We start from the raw sequence: 24942 nt of genomic DNA on the forward strand, positions 1-24942 counted from the left end.
GAAGCTCTATTCAGGCCATACTTGACATTCCAGAATTAACAGTACACCTCCAACACTGAGCACTTTTCCTGAGCTGCTGTAATCATGCAATTTAATACAAACCAAAATCACAATAAGCAAATATTGACACACTACCTGAGCTTCCTGTGATACCAGACCTAGCCTTTGATCAGCAGAAAATCTTACATTTACACAGAGACACAGAAAGGAGACAGACCTTGGAATGATTTCCCATAAAGGCTGCATAAATTGCTCCAGACACAAGCTGTAGTCGCAATTCCATCTTACGACAAGTTGCAAACTATGGGCTCCATGGGTGTGCCATATAAGTTTTGAAAAAGCAAAATCAATACCAAGTTATAACAATCATCAAATACGTCCTCATAACAGATGCACATTGTGTCATCATCCCAGCCACAGGTTTTATAACTATTTTATTGCAGGCACTACAGAATGTCACAGATTAAAAACCCTAGCGAGACAACATGTTTATTGGTCCATCTTAAACAAGGAGGCAGACACCATGATGCATAGCTATCCAACTTGTGTCTGGCATCAGCCAGTACCATTCCCAATCTTTTGCACCTCCCACTGAGCTTGGAATTATGTCCATTTTGGTTTTGCAGGCCTATTTCTCAGCTCTATGTGGATACTAGTAATGGACAAATTCTCTCACACACACACACACACACACACACACACACACACACACACACACACACACACACACACACACACACACACAAAAATATAGCTACATGGACACCAGCAACTGTAGAGAACACGACGTCGATCAACACACCAAAAGGTTTGGAGTTCCGTCATACAAACTAATTCCAACCGCACCGAAACAACTACTCCACCACCACAGACTGCTCACTGGACTTCATTTATCTGCAGTGCTGTCTCCACTTGTCCATTTCCTCAATTCAGTTGCATCTTGATCACAGTAATAACACGAGTGAGCATAACGAGTACTGGTTAACTTGCCAAACACAATGCTATCAATTCTTTATTTAGATTTATGTCAGAGTTGATTGTATTTTATACTGATGACTAAAGCTCGTGTCACATAAGACGCCGCTTCCGCGCATAGAGGCGTAGCAGTGAAGGGATGAGAACTGCACACGCGCAGCAGCAGAGAGCAGGCAAAGTCCACGTTGCCGAACTGCATTGCTGCGGACAACAGTCAGGCTCATTCACCTACGGTACATTGTATTATATGTTCAAATCTGTGGGGGGAGTAGTAAATATTAAAACCAATTTCGATTAGTCGTCATTAGAGAAATATTAATTCACGTCTTGACGATGTTGCGTCCACTGCTCCACAGATTTACTCTGTGTGAATTCGGGAGGCAAGAATAGCTGACACAGCTTTGTGAAGATGTGAAGTACAATTTTTCTCAAAATGACAATTGTCTAATTACAAGGTCATTGAAACTGCTTGCAATAATTATCATTTATTACAATTTGAACTGTATTATAAGTAAAAATTTTAATACACAACAAAATTAACTTCAAGCGCAAACCGAAATAATTATATTTGCTTGGCAACTGCTTCTACTCAATAGGACTTTTAAAAATGTGTGTAAGGTGTGTGTACTGATCTGTTTGACTGTAGTTTGGTGTAATCACTGCGCATAAAAAATAATTAGTGGTAGAAAAGACTAATGAAAAGACTATCATAAAAATGGTCAGTAAGTTGTCATATTTTTCACTGTTAATGGAATGGGCATTATGAGTGTAAGCTAACTCATTCAACTTACAGTCAGAGACCGCATTTATAATCCATGGAACAAGCAAACAAATAACCATCATCTGCCAATAACTCCAGGGAATGACGACGGGTAACATCGGAAACCACTGATATCTCAACAAGTAACAGTTACTGTCATTTTAGGGCCTTATCCATTTTGTGTCTTGAAAATGACAGGAGTTTACATTGGACTTTTGACAAATTTATCCAGCTGCATTCTCGCATGTTATTAGAGCAGACAACATGGTGGTAGGAGCTTAACTTCTCCTGGGGCTATATGTTGAACATTACAGTCTGCATAATTCAAAGGATACAAAGTACTAATCAAAAAGGCCAGGAAGTTCTCATTATTATGTACACAACTGATATTTTGACAAACACATTTTCTAAACCATGAGTCTTTCAAACTAAAAATATTATTACTTTGTTCCAAAGTCTACATCACAATACCACCATCACTTCTACTTGAGTATGTTTCCGAACAATCCGATTGTAAATTTACGATGATAGGTTCAAGGCTTATATCCATCATCACTTCCCTGTCAAATTACTCTTTCTGAAGCTTTTCAGCATTCTGCACAGACTGTGGCCACGCTACAGTTCGGATGTGGCCTATTGACTCAAGCACAAGCGATTCACTGAATGTTATCTTGAATGTGTTTTTTTCTTTCTTTTTTTTTTTTTTTTTTTCTCCCACATAGCCTTATCCTTTGCCCAAATTAATCCAATAGAGCTAAACTGACAGTGACATGTAGGCAAACACAAAACTGTGTGACCCCATTCACGTGCAAGGAAATCAAATTTGTACATTCTGTCATGTGACTTGTATAAATTAACAAACTGCAGGAGATTGGCATGAGTCTGGCTTATACTATGCTTAATATTTTTATTTTTAAGCCAGGGAAAGATACCCACTTTTCTGGTGTTTATAGTTGGTGTTTTCTGTGTAACAGTTGAATTATAACTGGCAATGACCGACTTTGAAGCAAGGTATGACAAGAATTGTGAATCACGTCACAAAACTGATAGCATTCATTTTCGAATGGTATTCACTGCTGTTTTTCTTACGCATAAATACAAGTTTACTCTCAGAAACAAAACCAGAAGAAGAGTCAGTATGCAGAATAATTATCTGAGAACCTACTCCTATGAAACTTTGAAAGCGCCAGTACCATCACTCATTTTCCAACATATCTTCCTGGAATGACTAATTGGCCCATGTTTCATCGAGGTAATACACTGTTGAACTACCCGCTTCTCTTGAATCGTGAATCTTTATATGGGATGTAGTTTATGCTACACCTATGTCACTTCTTTGAACCAAAAACTCATTTCTTAACATATCAGGAACCAACGTCTTTTAAATTTCTTTACATTGACGAAGCACTTACCACCGAAGTTAATTTTCTCCTGCGTAACTGAAATATTTTTTTGTGATGTTGATCATTCATCATTCACATGGAGCACTTTAAATCATCGTTATTAAAACCATCCATTTGTGTTACAGGTTCCTTGCGACTTCAATGCTTTCCAGGCGACACGAAACCAACTTTTTCTACTGTTCCTACAGCTCTGACACTTTCGTTTACAATTCTCTTTACAGTTCTCTTACTGACGCCATAAGGTTCTGGAGTCCGTTCTTGTGCCTTCAAATGTCAACAGTAGGAGACCTGCTTTCAAACTGACGTTTGAAAAAAGTTATAAATGTGGTAAATAATCCCCCTCACCTGCTTGTGAAGCACTTCTCATTTATTGCCATCAATTGGCTTTTCTTTTTTTTATAATTCTTAAAAATTTACAGATACACATTCACAGCTATACTGCTACAAGGAAAAAAAATACAAAAAGAAATTGACAGTTGACTGAATAATTCGGTTGTTGCAAAGTATGGCAACAGTGCAGCATATAAGAGTGAGATTCTCGCTGTCTAGTAGTAACTCGCTGCTAGCCACTTGGAAAGAAAAAGAATGTTATTGGCAGTCAGTGGCTAGTGGAGGGGGTTGTGTAGAATGGCTGAAAATTGGGCCACCTTCCAACGTGACGCAGACAATGTAGCCATTCATTCGCAAACCATACCTACACTAATAGTGCTTCTCAAAGCAAAATTCCACTGACATACTTGGGTAACATCCACACAACACAGTCATACAACAGACATGGAGTAATCTTATTACTTGTGTGATGCACTCAACAGGTGAAACTGCACTGAATGCATGTACTACAAACTTGTTCGTAGTACATGCATTCAGTGCAGTTTCATCTGTTGTATGTATCACACATTTGAAGTATACATATTCTGGGCAGTTTCATCTGTGACAGAAATTTAAATAAAGAATTATCAGATCTTGGTTGCTGCTTCTCCCCCAACAAAACTGCACACATCCATGCTTCATAGGCATAACCCATTTACCCACCTATCACTAACCTCTTGCTTTAAAAGCCCCCCGTATTGCTGGCACGTATCAAAACAGATTGTATAGCTGCACCTTCAAATTAAGACACTCTGAAAGTAATGTTGTGAAAACTCATTTTAGTTTTGACCTTCCAAAGCCACTATGTACCATTCTTATTCTTCTGATTATTTCTTTCCTGTCCAGCCAGTTGTCTTCAGTTGACCTAAACCCAAAAACTCATCAGCTGGTTCTACCATTTCACTGTTCATTTGCACTAATGGTTTTACTGTACTTAATTTTGGCTTAACTATAATAGATTGATTATACTTTGTTTACATATTATTGTAATTGAGTTTCAATGCTATTTCCAAACTTGCTCTATTCCTAAAATTCCAAATGTTGATATCTAGGTCTACCGTTTGCTTACACAGTGAACTTACACTCATGACAAATAGTGCACATCAACATGTATTTTACATATACCTTTTGCTGTAAGTATCTGCACTATAATGTCATATTTGTCACACAGGTGAAGGTTTGGCTCTGTTTAGGAAATGTCTCTTGTGGTTTTTAATTTCTGTTATGTGCAACTTAGGTCTAAGGTTCTGTTTACATACATGCGTTTGACAATACTGAACTTGCATTCATAGTGAACTCAGTATAATACTGCGTGGTTACATATGTTTATAGCAGAATAAACATAATAGGACTCAGTTTATTCTTTTAGTTACACATTTTTAGGTATTTTTCTTGCTACAATTATTTTCTTTGACCATGAGTGTAAACTGTGGGAGTTGCCATAGAAAAGTGAGTAGTAGGATATATTGTGACTGCTGCAAAAAATGGTTTCACTGCAGACAATGTAGTGTGGAGGTCTCTGAAGAGACAAAAGTCATGGGATACCTCCTAGCATCGTGTCTGCCCTCCTTTTGACCAGCATACTGCAATAACTCGATGTGACAGGGACTCAGAAAGTCATTGGCAGTCCTCTGCAGAAATATTGAGCCAAGTTGCCTCTACAGCAGTCTGTAATTGCTAAAGCGTTGTCAGTGCAGGATTTTGTGCACAAACTGACCTCCTGATAATGTCTCATTAATGATTGATAGGATTCATGTAGGGCAATCTGAGTAGCCACATCTTTCACTCAAACTATCCAGAATATCCTGCAAACCAGTCAGAAACAATTGTGGCCCGGTGACATGGCACACTGTCATCCATAAAAATTCCATCGTTGTTTCTAAACATGAAGTCCATGAATGGCTGCAAATGTTCTCTAAGTAGCCGAATATAACAATTTCCTGTCAAAGGATCAGTTCACTTGGACCAGAGGGCCCAGTCCATTCATTGTAAACACAGCCCACACCATTATGGAACCACCACCACCAGCTCGCACAGTGCCTTGTTGATACCTTTGATCCATGGTTCTGTCAGGTCTGTGTCATACTTGAACCCTACCGTCAGCTTTTACCAACTGAAATCAGGACTCATTTGACCAGGCTGCAGTTTTCCAGTCATGTAGGGTTCAATCGATATAGTCACAAGCCCAGGAGAGGCACTGCAGGTTATGTCATACTGTTAGCAAAGACACTCATGTCGGACATCTACTACCATAGCCAATTAACACCAAATTTTGGCACACTGTCCAAATGGATACATTCATTGTATGTCTCACACCGATCTCTGCAGTGTTGCTTGTCTGTTAGCACTAACAACTCTATGCAAACCCACTTAACTCGGTCATTAAGTTAAGGCCGTTGGCCACTACGTTGCCTGTGGTGAGAGGTAATGCCTGAAATATGGTATTCTCTGCTCAGTCCTGACACTGCAGATTGTGGAATACTGAACTCCCTAACAATTTCCAAAATGGAACGTCCCATACATTTTTCTCTAACTACTATTCCATGTTTAAAGTCTGTTAATTCCTGTCGTGCAGCCATAATCATGTTGGAAACCTTTTCACATGAATCACTTCAATACAAATGACATCTCTGCCAATGAACTGCCTTTTTATACCTTGTGTATGTGGTACTATTTTTTCTTGTCACCTCTGTGTGTGGTACACACTGCTCTCCACCACGCATCATATTGTGGCTTTGGCTTGCAGACTGAATATAGATGCAGAATGTCAGAAAGAAGAGAGCAGGCCCTACTGCTGCTAGGTAGCAGTCATGGCAGAGGTGTAGGCCCTCATTTATAGGGGAAGGGAACAACATCAGGTCACCAGCATTTTCAAGCTGAGTGCTGAGTTAATCAGATGACTGATGGTATATGGCCTTTCTGTAAGAATTTCACAAAGGGTGTTCAGATGGTGACATTGGGTGGGTCAAGGAACAGGACAGGACATACAACATATGTGGTGACCTGAGCAAGATACCTTTCTTAACTGATAGCACCAATGTTCATATGGCTGAGCTATTATGGCTGCAAGACTGGCTTCGTTTTGGCAGTGCATTTGGCTAGGCAATGGAGTTGGCATTCATGGCTGATGACCGGGCACAAATTACACACTGGTGGCAGTTTGCAATATCAGAAGATTGGGCTTAGGCAGGGGAGGCTAGCAGAGTTAATTAGTGAGAATACAGCAGAAGGGTATGTGTCACCCATGAGCATCTACCTGTTGTTATGGGTAGGATTAGACCTTTTTTTGGATAAATTATGACAACATGCTCACCTTCCTTAAAAGTGTCTCAACTAGTATAGCAATTTCTTCAACAATTACATGGAAGGATGAATACAGTCACTAGTTAACACAGAGAGAAAAAAAATCATAAGGACAAACACCAATGGTAGAAGTAAACTGCTTTCAGCCAGCGACATCTAGTAGCAATGCCCCCTCAGCTGCTTGCACCGTAGTTGTAGGCACAGTACACCAGCGACAACCCAACATTGGGAGTCATAAGCGTTTACCATTTTATAATGATTTTACTCTGAGTGACGATGCCATTTATGGCTATACATTTTATTTACTACATTCACTTCATGAAGACAGATATTTATAAAAAATAAATAAATATGTATTTTTTTCCTTTTTAGATCAATCTGCATATGATCATAATGGTTGAAACCAATGACTGAATAAATAAACATTTGCAATGGGAGACTCTTCAAAATTCAGTAACATTGGATCATTGTTATCTTAATAGTGACAGTGTCAACCCTCATCAATAATAAAAAGACATGTAATATGGAGTCTTTCATCTATATGTCAGTCCTATGTTGTCATTATATATGACAGTTGTGTCAAATGTGACAACAATAACACACATGACAACCAGTGTAAAGTGAGGTAGGGCAGATTTCATAATCTAACACATATGGTTGTAATTGGGCTCTAGGCATCCACATCACTTTTTGCTTTCTAGATGAACTTCAAGTTGAACATCACAAGGAATTTAAACCAGTCACACATGTCATTTATACAGAGATATATAAGAAAGTAGACTCATGTTCTTGCTACTATGTATACAATTATAATGTTGTATGTATGTCACACATTTGTCTGTTGTCCTCTTTACCAAATCTCACTGACGATGGGTTATATACTCGAATATCAGTTTGACTAACAAAGATTTTACGTGGAGCAGCTCATGTTACTTAGAAGATGTCACTTAACGAATATTTACAAGCTGCAGAGCACCAAGCATTCAATATTTTTCACTGAGACATTTGTTTTAGAAATCTGAGAAATTTGTGCAGGTGGACCACATAAATGGCACACCAAGTATAAGTCCAAAGAACTGAAATTATCATGATGGAATGTGATATGCTGGTGTTGTGGACACAACAACAATTTCCCTCTCAATTAAAATTTGACACTTGCATTATATTTTCTTACTCATCTAAGAAGGAGACTTTCCGAATTAAATGAGGATTCAAAACAATATGGTGTCAGCTATAATTAAAGCAAAAAACACCTTATATTTAAACATTATTAACGGGACATTCTAGTAAGCTCTGATTTGTAAGGAATTCACCATATAGCGGACATGCTGAGCTGCTAATAGGCACAACTCTCACAATTATACCTTTTGGCAGTTAAGGCCTTTGTAAACAATAGACAGTCATATGTGCGCACACACACTGTGTTTGCATATATTTGTGTGTGTGTGGCGCCACGCACGCACGCACATGCGTGTGCATATGAGTATGTCTGTCAAGTGTTGACTAAGGCCTTAACGGCTGAAAGCTATAATTGCGGGAGTCTTTTTGTTGTGCCTATCTGTGACTCAGCACCTCCACTATATGGTGAGTAGCAACTTTCCTTCTCATAATACTGTTACTCTCCATCCTTGATTTTCCATTGTTTGATTTATAAGGAACTAATACATATAATGCCAGCTATTACATATGCGTTTTGAACAAGAACTGAAACAAATTTTTGTGTGTTATTTCCCCCATTTTCTTTATTGGATGGCAATATTAGCAATCAGTGCAATGATAAAGCTATAGTTTAATGAAATCATCTTGAATTATTGGCCAAGTCACAACACTGTCTTGACGCAATATTTTGATGAGCTTCCTATTCATAATACTAAGGCAAAAATGACAACTAGGAAACTCGTCAAAGATCTGCAACAATACATCATGATTAAGCTAATGATACCACAACATGTTATCAAATGAAATTCACCGAAAACGGCTACATGAAGATACATAAAGAGAATCTACATAACTGCAGAATTTGCCATTTTCCTGCCAGACTGAGTCACCAGCATTATACTATACTGTTACAACACTGTCATTCTGCTCTGAAGTCAATTATCAAATGGAATACACACACACACACACACACACACACACACACACACACACACACACACACACACACACACACAAAAAAAAAAACAAAGAGAATATAAGGAATTATGTGATAGCGTTTTTCCGAAAACTGGCATGCTGACCTTAGCAAACATGGCCAAACAAGCCATACTGCTTGTTAAAAGTCTGCACCCCAATACACCTTCTGATCTGCATCAGTATAATATTAGAAATAAAGAAAATTTTACACCAGTAGCCACAGTATAGCACTGTATGAAAAGGGTACACAATATGCAGGACTGAAATTAGTCACTGCATTGCCCATTGTAGGGGTCGACAGAAGCGTCCGATCCCACACGTCGGCTTTGACCCGTGACGTAAGGGTGTTGTCGTGTGTGACGTCATGATGGCGCGGAGTTTGGTTTGTGAGTGTGGCATGTTTCTAGATGTTGTCGTGTTGTGGTTTGTTGTGCTCTCTGGTGGTATGTTCAGGGTTTTCGTTTGTGTGGTGTAATGGGCTCTGTTTGAGTGTCGGGTCTGTTTTGTAGTGGAATTCGTTTCAGTGAGTTAACGATTTTGTGTGAAGGTTAATTTAGTGTTGTTCACTGTACATCGTGTGGTAATTTTAGTAAAATTAATCAGTTGTTGTTTTTGTTCAGGAATGGATATGACGGATAAAATTAACAGTGCGCAGGTCACGGGAAGTGTTCGATCCCAATGTGTGGCTGTGTATGTTGATATTGGTATCGGGAGATGTTTTTGAGCTATATAGACCAAGGGAAGTGTTTGACCCTAATTTATGGGATCGGGAGCTGCTGTTGAGCCATATAGGTCAAGGGAAGTGTCCGATTCCAGATGATATTACGTTTAGTGGTATTTGGGGAGTTTTGTGATGCCGGTTTTTTTCGTCGTTTTCTGTGGTTTTGTATGCGGGTTGGTGTCTAAATTTGTTTATATTTAGTTTGCCCTCACCCAAAAACACCCCATTTCCCGCGCTTGTCGTGTTAGTGTCATTAGGCTTTTTGTGGAAAGTGTGTGTGTTTGTTTCTCGATGTATTTTCGTCCTCATAATGTGTACGTACCACTTTATATGCACCATATTGGAATCGTGGTTTATGGTCGTTTCAGCCATATTTGTGACGTCATGGGTCAAAGCAGACGGGCGGGATCGGACGCTTCCGTATTTCCCATTGTAGTTATGCCTCTTACCACAGTGAAGCTTAATTTTCAGCTGAAGAAAATCCTTTATACACGACAGAAGAATATCATATGCTGGATAAAAAATTCTTTGGAAAAATTATATAAATAGTGTTCAGCAAATTTGTAATCTTATCATATGTTGATCAGTAATGTATTAAAAGAATGTGGCATTGTATTCAGACTGCCAAAGGCCGTGCTGCAATGGTAACAATGGTTCCCATCAGATCACTGAAATTAAGTGCTGTTGCCAGGCTTGGCTAGTATCTGGATAGGTCACTGCCTGGATCTGCCGAGCGCTGTTGGTAAGTGGGGTGCACTCAGCCCCTGCGAGGCCAGTTGAGGAGCTACTAGATTGAGAAATATCAACAACGGTCATGAAAACTGACATGCTGTCTACGCCCAAAACCTTTCTGCAATGTCACCATGAATGTAGCTGTGTAACAATGTTGACTGTCACAGATGCGTTAAAACACAACAGCTTCTTGAAGTTCTAACAGAACATCAAGCTGTATCTCAGCACCACATTTCACTTCCTCTATATGTTTATTTTTAATTATCATCCAGAATATCATCAACATAAACATACACTGAGTAAACACTGACTTATCATTAACATCACATGCTCAGTAATGAGGATACAGACAAAAATAAAGCAATATACATTCTGAGAAATTTAAATGGTAAATGTATACAGGAAAGAGCCTATAAGATATACAATATATGAGGAATATGTTGTCAAGTCAGAGAATCTGAGGATTTGCTGCTTGTGGATGAGAAGATTCCAGAAGAACGGGTTACGTTAGTAAAAGGAAAAAATTAATGACTCAACCGTAAGATAATGGTTGTCACGAACTAGATTCGTCTCAATAAAAATTATACCGTAAGATAATGGTTGTCACGAACTAGATTCATCTCAATAAAAATTATAAAGTACACCCACAAATAATAATCAGTTACACATGCGATACTGTTGAGATGGAACGTCATATTTACTTAGTCAGTGCAGAGGCAGAGGTTCACTGTTTCCATAGAAACTGTGTCCATGCAAGAACAATTATCAAGTACCTATATAAAATATATTTCTACGTTTTTTTAAAGAAGCTTACTTTTCTGCTATGTCCACCGGATAAAAAGTATGCGATATTCTTTGCTGCGTCATTTTTTTCTGCAACATTCAGGATTTTCATAGCAGGAAGGTCGCTCTTTACCGATTTTTGACTCCACGCGAAAGTAGTTACAAAATAGCGACAAAATATACGAAATTCAAATGAAACTTTAATCATTATGGACGTAACACGAATTTATTATCCCATAGCTTAATATCAAATGTGCACTGGTGTCCTATCACACCTATACGAAAACACTTCACATAATCTGACACAACCTCCCTCACACATAGATAACACCAAAACAAATTACAAACAGCCGTCTGCACTGTGCAACCTAGTTTATGTTTTGTCTTTCCGCCAGCCAGAGATGTGTAATACTGAAGTTAACTCTGTAATATCGCAGAACAACGAACAAATGAGTGTACATCAACGTGTTTAAATTTAGTTTGTCGCATCTTTGGTTAGCAGCGTACTCTATGGTTAGCAGCCGATAACTCGAAGTGTGCGTGAATCTTAAAGGTCGGTCACGGCCGCCTGTACAGGCGGCCGTGGGCCGGTCCACACGCAACGATCTGTCTGCGCAGATATCGGCGCAGATGTCTGTACATGCAAAAGATCGCTGCAAATGTGTCGTGTTCACACGACACAAACTCCAATCTACTACTCGCCTGCCATCTGTCGGTGTAAAAAAGAAATATCAGTGGCAAGCGACTACGCTCGCCGAAAACGTCAGAAGTTTAATTAATTTATTTTGAAATTTAGGAATTGAAGAAATTATGTTGTGGTCAGTGTTCGCAACTTGTGTTACAAAAAACATTCAGACAAAACGCAGGAAACAGAGAACGCGATAAAAATGGTATACATAGTGGCTGCTAAAGCAAAAGCATTTTTCGCACGTACATTTACTGCGAGAGTTGCACGGCCACCCTAACGACTGGCGTAATTATTTACAGATGGATGTCGAAACTGCCAGCCGGGGTGGCCGAGCGGTTCTAGGCGCTACAGTCTGGAACCGCGCGACCGCTACGATCGCAGGTTCGAATCCTGCCTCGGGCATGGATGTGTGTGATGTCCTTAGGTTAATTAGATTTAAGTAGTTCCAAGGGACTGATAACTTCAGAAGTTAAGTCCCATAGTGCTCAGAGCCATTTGAACCATTTTTTGATGTCGAAACTTATAATTGTCTCTTAACGCTTGTAACCTCTCATATTATACAAAATAATACTTGAATGAGAAGAGCAATTTCTCTCCATGAACGGCTGACGGTGACATTAAGATTCCTGGCAACAGGAAGGAGCTATAAGGACTTTAAATTTTCAACTGCAATTTCTAAACAAGCATTGAGTGAAATTACACCCAACACAAGTGAAGCTATTTACGCTGTCCTGAAGGATGAGTTCATGATGGCAAGTCAAGTACATTAATTCTGTCAAGTTACAAATAATATTTTTGCTGACGAAGACTCACAATATTTTTGCTGTTTTAGACGTGTTTGAATCACAAAATACCACAAACTTGGTGGCATATTTCATCCACTCCAACACCAGATCTTCGAGATTTTTGAACTTTTGATAATTATTTACAGTAAACAGTCCACAACGATTTTTATTATTACCGTTTCTCAGTTCGCCGGTGCGTCTACTTCTCGTAATTTTTCAATTAACGCATTGTATGCAGCTGTCTTTTTGTTCCTGTCACTGTACTCCTTACTTTTAATATTCCACAAACATGGGCCATTTCTATAAAGTTCAATGAATTCTCTGATAAACTGTCTAGAACACTGACGAACGTCAGCCATTTTAATGCTCCGTGCGCACAAACACTAGACTGAACAAGCAGCTGTTTCGCCCCAGATTTGCGGCGATCTCCTGTCCACACGCTCCAACTTGTCTGCGCAGATGTGGTTTGAACCCACAGATTTGAGACGATTCGCTCAAACCTCCACCTCCAACTAAAAGGTTTGCACACACCTCATGTCGGTGCAAATCTTCTGTCCACACGCGACGATCTGTCTGCGCAGATGTGATGTGCACAGACATATGCGCAGACAGATCGTTGCGTGCGGATGGGCCTTTTAGATGACGGAAAAGAGAGTCCCAGCTCCCGAAGAACATCTCACGAATTTGCAGAAAGGTTTAGACAAACCATCGATGATCGACAGCCTCTCTTTTAGGACTGAGTACGAGCCTGGACGACTGGGGTCCCGTAAAAGGTTTTTAGCCCTTAGTTGGTAACATGTGAAAAATTGGCGTTTACGGTAACATCCGTCTAGGAGACTAAGATGACCAAATATTTCAAAGAATTTCCACTGTAGTGAACATCTAAAATAGTTTGTTGACAAATTAATACTAATATTTTTATTATCTTTCAATCACAGTTTGCAATACAATACAATACAATACAATACGAAAAAATTATAAAATTAAGTGCTAGCTTTTACATGAAATAGTTTATAAAGTATATTATTCCTTTGCAAAATTCACAACGTGTAATATTATATAGTTTCTAAATTTGACATGTGTTTTCTCAAATATCTTGATATACATGCAAAGAAATGGAAAACAATTACAAATTTTCTCCACACATTTTACATATTTTCATTTAGTACTGTAAGCAACTGGGTTTATCACATTTCACACACTTGTATGCAGTTATTCTGTTCAATGTGTTGGGAAATTAATGACAGTTTCTCCCTTTTCTAGCTTGTCGCTTATTTTTCTTCCTGTTGGATTCCCATCTCTTTGCTTTTCACGCAAAATACATGAAATAGTTTTCCTGGGGTCATCCCGTAAGTTTGGAATCTGGAGCCCTCTCTCCACATGATGTCTGTTAAGTTCATTCATATGCTCTTCATTAACTCAAATCTTGACATCGTACCTTTGTGAAGATACATAACAGAGGCATTTGTGCAGTTCACAGACACTGCCAGTGGCTATTTCCTTGTTCTCTGGTTAGCTAAGTAGTTGCTGCATTTCATGTCTGGAGCGTCTAAAACAGATTTTGTGACATTATAGAAACTGATAATTTCTGGTTTGTTGCTACTTTCATCAGTATACACAGTGTGATGCATTGAACAAAGCGCTAAAACTGCCTTGGAAATTTTTGGAACAAAAGACAATAGCGTAAGATCTTTAGTAAAACCCATAAATACTGGAGCCAACTTCATTCTTTGGCTTGGGAAGAAACTCTTTTGGAACTTCTCTTTTGTTGGATTTTAAGGTTCCAACATATGTCAACCTGCCTTTCAGCGGCCCCTTACACAATTCAATGGAGGAAAACCACTTGCCTGCTGTGATATTCCTGTTTGTCCCGTATATACTTTTGGATAGATAAATCACAGACTGTGTTGGCTTTTGGAACTTTTTCTCTTCCTCAGATAGTGTTGCTCCATCGCTATCTTTCCCCATATAAATGCAAGCATTATACAAATATGAATAATGTGCATCTGTGAGGCACATGACTTTTATGTCATATTTAGCAGGTTGCTTGGGCATAAACATTTTGAATCGGAATCTGCCTGATGCATGAGCTCCAATCGAATATAGGTATCTTTTGACAATTCGAAATAAAGATGCTGAAAATATTGGACACAGCTGCTGCAGGATTATCTCTTTTCCTTTTTTCGCGAGTAAATGCATCATCAAATCTGAGAGCCGCCAGTAAAAGTTGACATCGTTTTAGCAACACAGCTGCACGAAAAATGGCATGTGCAGTACAGTCATTTGCGAAAAGTGATGCCAAGTTTTCACGTCGAGACTTGAAAATGGAACATAGAACTATCAGACCAATCACTGCGTCAATTTCAGTTTTGTATGTATCCTTATCACTGGAAGGCGAAGGATTTTGTAATTTATTCCTTATCACTTGTAGTTTTGAGTTAGCATTTACTACTATCTCGTCCAATATCTCAGTGTTAAAAAATAAACGCTATATCTCTTCTGAGTCTGGATCGTTACCTAACTGATTGGCAGGTCATAACCATGATGGCAATCTAATTTTATAACATTTTTGTTTGGTGTCTTAGTACCGCAATTGGATGCTCTGGAACTCCAATTGAAACCCTCTTGTCATCATAAATTGTGTCAGTTTGAGTGTCATCGTTTTCCCTATTCTGAAGAGAGGCAACACCACCTTGTTCATTCTCGGACGTGCAGAGAATGTCATTCACATCTATTTCAGAATCACTGTCATGTTCTGAATCTGATACGTGATCTTCCTCAGGAACGTAAGATATCTGAATGATAATCATCATCGCTTTCTTCAAACTGCTCTAAAGCCATCTGCACCATTTTTTTGCTTCTTTGTGACACACAAGATATCCCTTCACTACCAGCCATCCACAAGTAATGGGGTATTTGAAAAGTTAGGAGTATAATATAAAAAAAACTTAATCACTTTACAGTAATATCCGTCTGTCAGGCGGAGTAAAAATCTCACCTCTACAGTAATATCTGCCTGTGAGACGATGTGACTGACGTTTGTGCACGAGTGAACAATACTATCGTGGAAATGAAATAATGACGTCCACACACTAGCAAGTTCAACTCACGAATGAAGCATAGCTGAAATATCAGATCCAAGTAACAATGCACGTCTGTGAACAATACATTGAGAACTTTTATATCCACCTAAGAGACGGGTTTTACCAACTGAGGGTTAAACATGGCCATTGAAGAGCCACCACCTGAGTACCCATCAGCACTGGCGGCTCCACACCAAACCGAAAAGCTTGGAGGACCCTGAATCGCATAAGAACAGAGGTGGCACCGGTGAAAACAGACGTTATCAGGTGAGGTCATGGTAATGTGGATGACGACAAGTGCAGTTGTGATGCTGTGCAAGACATGGAACATCTCTTGGTCTGTCCAAACTGTCCCCACAGATGCAACCTCGACGAGTTGTGCTTGCACAAGGATGAAGCTCAGGACGTGGCCCAATACTGGACTGAAAGACTATGCTTTGGTTTCCAGACACAAAAAGTAAAATAAGTACTGGACAGGGAGGCCAGAGTGACTTTGGGAAATATCTTCAAACATTGGCGACTGTCTCCAATGTTGCACAGTCCCTGCAGGAGGATGACCTCAAAAGGGAAACCCAAGATACGATAGCATAAAGCAAAAGACAAGCAAAATCGGAAAAGCTGACACCAAATAAGTGCATAATATCAGTGGCTTCTCACAGCTTGGATAAGACCTGTTCTAATACCGTGAATACGATAGGTGGATAAACTTTCAACAGATGACAGAAGACGCTGAGATAGAACTTGACATCAACAAGAGACAACGAATAAAAGAACTAGGGAAAAACCGCAAATATAGATAATTGATGCTCATACTGGTGGATTTAACCACGTAATAGTATTGGCTCAAGAAGTCACTAACCGTGTGGGCGAACAACAATCACATCCAGGACAAAAACCACACGAATTTAAAAGCAGCAACAGCAGATACAGTAGGACGTATCTGGGGCCTTTCACTGACTTTATGAAAAGCCTAGACAAAAACATTAAAAACTTACATCCTATGCCTATTGCTAAATTGATATACTCTTATTGCACTCATGTTAAAAAGCTTGTTATAAATGTTAGTCAGCCAGGCAGGAAGAGCATGAGATGTGGACTGAAGTCAGCAGTTGCAGCGAACAATTTTTTTCAGTTATATTTAAAGAAAAAGTATGAATGTGTATATCATCAATGTCTTTTTACATAGGCCTACATATGGGATAATACATGACGTTGATAAACATTAACAGGTAAAGAAATATATACAGAAATACAGAGAGAATACACAGTCATTAGCATCCAATGACACACACGGAAAGTTGTTATAAATTTGGAAAGCGGTGTGCCAATAACATTATGCAAGATTGCATTTAGGTCGCAAATTATCTTGGATACAAGATTCTCAGTAGAACTGTATATTGCTCCAGTAATACAATGTAGGAATTATTTAAGATTTAACCATTATGTCCCACAGTACAGAAGACAGACTAGATGCAGAAAATGCGCCAGGGTGAGACAACAGATGTGTATGATATATGTATTTATGTTAGCTCATCACATTTAAGAAAAAATTATTTGTGGCTTAACAGTACAAAGAGAGACTACACTCATAGTTGATAGAAATTGAGCTCACACTATCGGCAGATAAATCTCGCAAGGACACCTACATCAGACGAAATGCAATTGGGTCTGTATATCTTCCCCAATAACCCACCAGGCAGGCTCTTAGGGCTATATCTAGAAAGCAGATTAACATGGAAGAGACACATTGGCTAGGTAACATTAAAATTAATGAAAGACTAAATATTCTCTTATCCACCATGTGCACATGGTGAGGAGCTGAGTCAGAGACTCTTCTGGTTCTCCACAGGTAGTTAATGTGCTCTGTACTAGATTACAGGCAACACAGGAAAATATGTATTAAAAAAATTGGACAAACTAAAATACAGATTAACGAGAAAATGGGTGGGGGCTTCGTCGACATTATCAGCTAATGCACCCCTTTTACAAGGAAGAGAAAGGCCACTCTACATTCAATGATACCTACTAGCACAGAAGTACTTGCTAAAACAACAGACAAACCACAATAACACAACGATTAAGAAAATACAGCAGTTACATCAAAATCGTGTGGAAAAAAATTAAGAATTTCATCATAGAACTCATCTTCATATAATAAGCTATCATCAGCTCTGAGTCTTATTACCATTAGTGCTTCAAGACAGAAATATATCCAATATCTTTTGGAGTCAACTTTCTTGAGTAACAAGGTATTTTCAGAATGAGATTTTCAGTCAGCAGAGGAGTGTGTGCTGATATGAAACTTCCTGGCAGATTAAAACTGTGTGCCAGACCGAGACTCGAACTCAGGACCTTTGCCTTTCACGGCCAAGTGCTCTACCAACTGAGCTACCCAAGTAAAACTCACGACCTGTCCTCACAGCTTCAATACTGCCAGTACCTCGTCTCCTACTTTCCAAACGTCACAGAAGCTCTTCTGAAGCTGTGAGGACAGGTTGTGAGTCGTGCTTGGCTAGCTCAGTTGGTAGAGCACTTGCCTGCCAAAGGCAAAGGTCCAGAGTTCGAGTCTCGGTCCAGCACAGTTTAAATCTGCCAGGAAGTTTCATATCAGCGCACACTCCGCTGCAGAGTGAAAATCTCATTCTGGAAATATCTCCCAGGCTGTGGCTAAGACATGTCTCCGCAGTATCCTTTCTTCCAGGAGTGCTAGTTCTGCGAGGTTTGCAGAAGAGCTTCTGTGAAGTTTGGAAGGTAGGAGACGAAGTACTGGCAGAATTGAAGCTGTGAGGATGGATCATAAGTCATGCTTGGGTAGCTCAGTTGGTAGAGCACTTGCCCGCCAAGGGCAAAGGCCCCCAGTTCGAGTCTCGGCCTGGCACACAGTTTTAATCTGCCAGGAAGTTTCATATTAGCGCACACTCCGCTGCAGAGTGAAAATCTCATTCTGGAAACATCCCTCAGGCTGTGGCTACGCCATGTCTCCGCAATATCCTTTCTTCCAGCAGTGCTAGTTCTGCAAGGTTTGCAGAAGAGCTTCTGTGAAGTTTGGAAGGTAGGAGACGAGGTATTGGAAGAATTGAAGCTGTGAGGATGCGTCATGAGTCATGCTTGGGTAGCTCAGTTGGTAGAGCACTTGCCAGCCAAAGGTAAAGGTCGCGAGTTAGAGTCTCGGTCTGGCACACAGTTTTAATCTGCCAGGAAGTTTCAACAAGGTATTTTATTTGCACACATTGGAAAACAATATCGAGAACAAACAGACGACATTGTCTATCATAGAAAACAGGTGGCCAAATTATGCCCAAATTTACATGGATGTCTCCAAGATAGCAGAAGGAACAGGTTATGCTTTCTACTCCTATTAACAAACACTACAGGGAGGTATGCTATACCTAATAAGGCGTCCATTTATGCTGTTAAAATATTAGCAATTTATGAAGTGGGTATCTTTGTTAGCCACCAGCCTTCGTTGGTGAAACATCAGGAGACTAGCAACCCAAATATTTAGCTTTTCCGTTTGCTTTCATAGTATAACTCTTAAATTATTTGCGTGCTTTGTGAGCTTGCATAGTTTAATTCATAAATTCATTGTGTATTTTTGTATTTTAGAGACGTAGCATCACGTTTTAATAACAGTAACTTGCACTTCCGTGCAGTCTGTAGCGCGGCAGTCATCTGTTCATGTTTTGGACGGCCAGACAATCTTGATCACATCTCAGTTAGTCATCGGCCTTCATTGCTGGAGCACCAGAAGAGTAGCAATTCACATATTCAGCTTTCTGTTTGTTTTAATAGTTTAATCTTACATTATTTGAACGTTTTTATGTGCTTACATAGTTTAATCCTTAAATTCATTGTGTATTTTTGTATTTTAGAGGTTTAGTATCACGTTTTAGTATTGGTAAATTGTACATTCACATAGCCTTTAATGCAGTAGTCATCTGTTTGTTTGTTTTGGACGGTCAATGAGCGTTGACCACAGTTCAGCCAGCCGTAAGCCTCGATTGGTGAAGCACTAGAAGACTTTCAAATAACAGGTTTAGCTTTTTCTGTTTGTTTTCATTAATGCTTAAGTTAGCGGTAGTATGGATAGGGTGTGTGCATATGTGTATGGACACTGGAGGAGCTGGATGCAGCTCACAGACAGCTGTAGATGCTTATGGCTGGGGTTAGTCGTCTGCAGTCTGCTGCCTCAGGTTGTGGTAGCAGCAGGGAAACTGGCATGCTGAGTGGAACACCTCAGTTGTCACTTGTTTTGCCCACAGGCTCTGCTGTTGAGCCACCTTCACGCATACCGGACATGGAAGATTCACACTCACTGAAGGGTGAATTGCAGGTTGTTACATGGTTGCATCACTTTAGGCAGTGACTCATTGGGAGGGCTGGCTGTCTGACCTCCTCCATTCACTCTGTGAATGATCAGGTGGGCGCTCCTTCAGCAGTGTCCAAGGAGACACATAGGGTGATGGGTTCATTAGTTACTGGGCCCCTAGGGAAATAGCATCCAGGACTGGAAAGAATTCCAATGTGCACTTAGTGTGTCTCCCAGTGGACCTCATCCAAGACTGGAGGAGACTCTTCCTGTGACTATCGAGAGTGCAGGGTGCAGTAAACTGCAAGTGGTTGTTAATGTGGGCACCAATAATAACTGTTGCTTGGGCTCTGAGGGATCCTCAGTTCCTACAGGTGGCTGGTAGAAGTGGTGAAGACTGATGATATCGCTCTTGGGGTGCAAGCAGAACTCACAATTTCCGGTGTCATATCCCTATTCAGTAGAGATCATTTGATTTGGAGCCAAGTGAAAGATCTCAACTAGAGGCTCTGTCGATTCTGTGATGATCATGGCTCCAAATTTCTCGATCTGCTTCATAGGGTGCAGAGTTGTAGGACTCCCTTTAACAGGTCGAGGGATGCACTACGCAAAGAAAGCTTCTACTCAGGTAGCAGAGCACTAGTGGAATGCACATAAAGGTTTTCTAGCCTGGGGGTTACTTTGACGTGCTCTAATAAACATTCGCAAGTCAAAACGCAGATAACGAAATCAGATCGTGTACAAAACAGAGACTCTTCGGCTGCAAAAGTTGTAACAGTAAATTGTGGAAATATTCGTATCGAAGTTCATGAACTTCTTGCCCTTCAGGAAAGTTGTTGAGCTCCATTTATTCTCGGAATCAAAAGCTGGCTGAAATCCGAAGTAGAAAGCTTTGAAATATTTAGTAGGCATCGGATGTATATGGAAAAGACAGATTACACACCAAAAGGGGGAGGGGGCGACGCAATGTGCATTGCTGTCAGCAAAAGTATTGTGTCTATCAAGGACGAGATTCATTCTGTCTGTGAAGTTATCAGCACATGAGTAGCAGGCCCAGGTTAACTTAAGTTAATTATCAGATGTCTTTACTGGCCACCTGATTTTGCCGTAACATTTGTAGAATAATTCAAGCAAAGTCTACGCTCTGTAGTGCAAACCACACCCAATGGAAATATTTTAGACATTGTACCTACAGACCTGACCTTATCTCCAGTGTCAGTATAGAGACAGGGATTAGTGATTACGATGTCATCATAGCGACACTGGTTACTAAACTTAATAAATCCACCAAGAAGGCCAGGAGAGCATTTATGCTAGACAAAGCAGATAAGCAGTTGTTATCATTCCACTTAGACCGGGATTACATTACCTTGTCCTTCTTATGACCAACAACCTTCTTGTTTTGTGGAATAATACCATAAGGATTATCAGCCGTGTATGAGGACGTGTCGAATTCATTACCATGGCACCTATTTACTTCATATGGATCACAGTTCATCGCCCAATAGATGAAGCTATCTATATCCATATAACTTAATTTAGGATCTGGGAAATGAGTTTTCGCCAACTCATAATGAAAGCGGTAAATGTGGAGTTTGGATAGGTCTAGTGTGCACAGCCGTCCTATGTGGCGGAGCGGTTCTAGGTACTTCACTCCAAATCGCACTGCTGCTACGGGTGCAGGATCGAATCCTACCTCGGGCATGGATGTGTGTGATGTCCTTAGTTAGGTTTATGTAGTTCTAAGTCTAAGGGACTGATGACCTCAGATGTTAAGTCCCATAGTGCTTGGAGCCATTTGAACCATTCTAGTATGCACATCCCCACATAAACAGGTTTCGTAAACTCTACTGCAGTCTTCACCATCTCCATAGCAACAAAGTTCTTATTGAATATAGTGATCCACTTAAAATTTGGACTGTCAATGCATTTTCTTACGCCATAACGCCCATCCCTTTAGGTTCTAATCAAAATTTCACGTTGTTCCCTCAAATTCTCCACAGTTTTACCCGAAATTTAATTAATCATTAATTTATAAAAATCTTTCTCAAAGTCACACGTTGTGGAAACTGTGTCTCGTATTCAAATCAATATACTCCTTCAACCAGTGTGACTGCTTGAAGGAGATAGCCCGGGTGATTCTAACCAGCTCCATATCTAAGCTGAGACACTGCTGGAGATTACAATAATGAATGTTGTATCTCTGCTTATCCCTCAGTGTTGTCTTCAGTTTTGATGTGGAGCCTCCTCGTAGCACTAGTTGCTCTGGACACAGCAGCAAATCGGCGTGATCATCATGCAAACTAGTAGGGCATGTGAGTTCTGCCTCCACAACATACCCTACATCAGAATCAGCTGCCACACCCCTCATTATTTATCCACATAATCCCTTGCATTCGTCTTTGGGCACCCATCGAAACTCACCAACCAGCAGTGATTGCTGCATGGCATGCCCATATAAGTTATTTACGTCCAGGTACATTATGTAACTCGAATCAAGGGATGTGTTGAACCCGTCACCCATGTGTGGGTTATTTGCCTTCACGTGTCTCTGGACACGTTGAGAAAGTCACCCACGGATCCCTCGCTCAAAGAAAAGAAGCACGTCAGCATCGGCCAATAATTCAATACTTTACTTTGTTTCCAAGACAACTCAGGTGCCGTGTAATAAAAGGCGGATTCCAGAGACAAATGTGGTCATGCATAGACTCCGGAATTTCTCGAAAATGTCCACAAGCAAGAGGACATTCCATGTAAAGTCATGCGTACTCTCCTAAAATGGAAATATTGAATTCCCACCAGACATTCATGGCATGCTCATACTCTGCATCCATTATGCCATCGCCTGTAATGTTGCTGGAGAATGCAATTATGTCATACTCATATGGGAAAAGCCCTTGCTAGTCACAAGTTGAAACTTTTCCTAATCAAGAAATGCAGCTGGAGAGATATGCATCTCCCCCCTTGAACTAGATTCGATCATCAAAAGCATCCACAATCACCGAGTACTCTAACTGTGGTATGGTATCACTGATCTGATGTCCTTCACTAAAAGGACAGTAGAGGGAGCTGCCACTAGCCACAGGAACTTCTCTATTACTGACACTGTAACTACAATTAGTCGACGGAGTTGGTGAGGTGGATAGGGGTGTGTGTGTGTACCTCATGTGATGGGCAGGGACATGACGGAGGAGGACGAGACGCTGCAGAATCAGGCTGCTGGTTGCTAACCCACTAGCCTGAGGGAGGGCGGCCCATGGACGCCAGAGCGATGTTGTGGCGGCCGCGGCCAGGGCAGGGTCGGGGCCGGGGGCAGCGGCAGTGGTGGTGGCGGTGGCGGGGTCGGCGGCGGCGGTCACTTCCTGCGTGGCGACTAGCGGTGCCTTTATACGCGCAGCAAGCCTCACAGGACCTCATGTACACGTTATAGTCCTCGCTGCCCCCGGTACTCGTGCCATGGCATATTGCAGGAATTGTTCCCCTGACTCAGCCACTGCAGAATAATAAGAAACAAAATTAAAGTTTCTAGAAATCGCCAGCTATTGCTACTGCTGCATGAAAAGAAAGGATACTGATTATTTGTACCCAGAGTGAATATACATTTTACCTGTTTCGCTCTGGCTCCTTGACATCTCCCTCATCTCCTCATGACGATGAAGGTCTCTCTCCATCTCCACCACCAACTGTGGCATTTTGCCTTCGCCTGAATTTGGGAGGATGCAACGATTCATTTCCCTTTTATCACCTGAAACATAATGATCTAATAATAACAAAACATATACACACAGAAACTATGAGGACCTGTATACTAATAAGAGATACATGATAAATACAAGCTAAGTATACATGGTGGTCCATTGATAGTGACCGGGCCAAATATCTCACGAAATAAGCATCATACGAAAAAATTACAACTCGTCTAGCTTGAAGGCGGTAACCAGATGGCGCTATGGTTGGCCCACTAGATGGCGCTGCCATAGGTCAAAAAGATATCAATAAATAGGAACCCCCATTTTTTATTACATATTCATGTAGATGTAAAGAAATATGAATGTTTTAGTTGGACCACTTTTTACGCTTTATGATATAGCCACAAACGTATAAGTACGTGGTATCACGTAACATTCCGCCAGTGTGGACGGTATTTGCTTCGTGATACACTACCCGTGTTAAAATGGACCGTTTACCAATTGCGGAAAAGGTCGATATCATGTTGATGTATGCCTATTGTGATCAAAATGCCCAATGGACGTGTGCTATGTATGCTGCTCGGTATCCTGGATGACATCATCCAAGTGTCCAGACCATTCGACGGATAGTTACGTTATTTAAGGAAACAGGATGTGTTCAGCCACATGTGAACGTCAACCACGACCTGCAACAAATGTTGACGCCCCAAGTAGGTGTTTTAGCTGCTGACACGGCTAACCCACACATCAGTAGCAGACAAATTGCGCGAGAATCCTCTGAAAAGTTATATTGTGCATGTATCACAAGGAATCGATGTTTTAAGGAAGTAGCTTTGGGACAAAGCCTATTCTACACTACTCCGTATTGTTGCCAGATGTATCCAAGATTTCGGTGATGATGTCATCCAAGATGGCGGTGCGTAGACTTGGAAACAGTGCATGACGTCATTCGTGACGGATACCATGACGTCATCCAAGATGGCGGATTTTGGCGGGAAAGTGCCACACCCACCCCTCCCCTAGAAAAATGGCAGGAAGCTAAAATTCCAACAGGATAATGCATTATACTGCGGTTATCTCTACTAACCTAAGAAAAATCGCGGGAAGATAGGTCATTTTGGCTACCGCCACTAACATAAGTCACCCCATTGACATTTCTTCCTATGAACTGGCGCCAAATTTGAATTTTGGTTGTAAAGAAGGGTC

General features: G+C 40.5%; 1 protein-coding gene across 1 annotated transcript in view; it reads right to left on the minus strand.

Moving 5' to 3' along the window:
• Nucleotides 1-11577, minus strand: part of LOC124595268 (DNA topoisomerase 3-alpha) — a 181940-nt gene extending 170363 nt beyond the window's left edge. The window contains exon 1 of the mRNA XM_047133942.1: nt 11214-11577. Coding sequence (XP_046989898.1) covers nt 11214-11390 — 177 coding nt within the window. The 5' untranslated portion in view covers nt 11391-11577. The remainder of the gene's footprint in view (nt 1-11213) is intronic.
• Nucleotides 11578-24942: the final 13365 nt, after the last annotated feature.

This window comes from Schistocerca americana, chromosome 2 (assembly GCF_021461395.2).
Source record: "Schistocerca americana isolate TAMUIC-IGC-003095 chromosome 2, iqSchAmer2.1, whole genome shotgun sequence".
Taxonomy (NCBI): domain Eukaryota; kingdom Metazoa; phylum Arthropoda; class Insecta; order Orthoptera; family Acrididae; genus Schistocerca; species Schistocerca americana.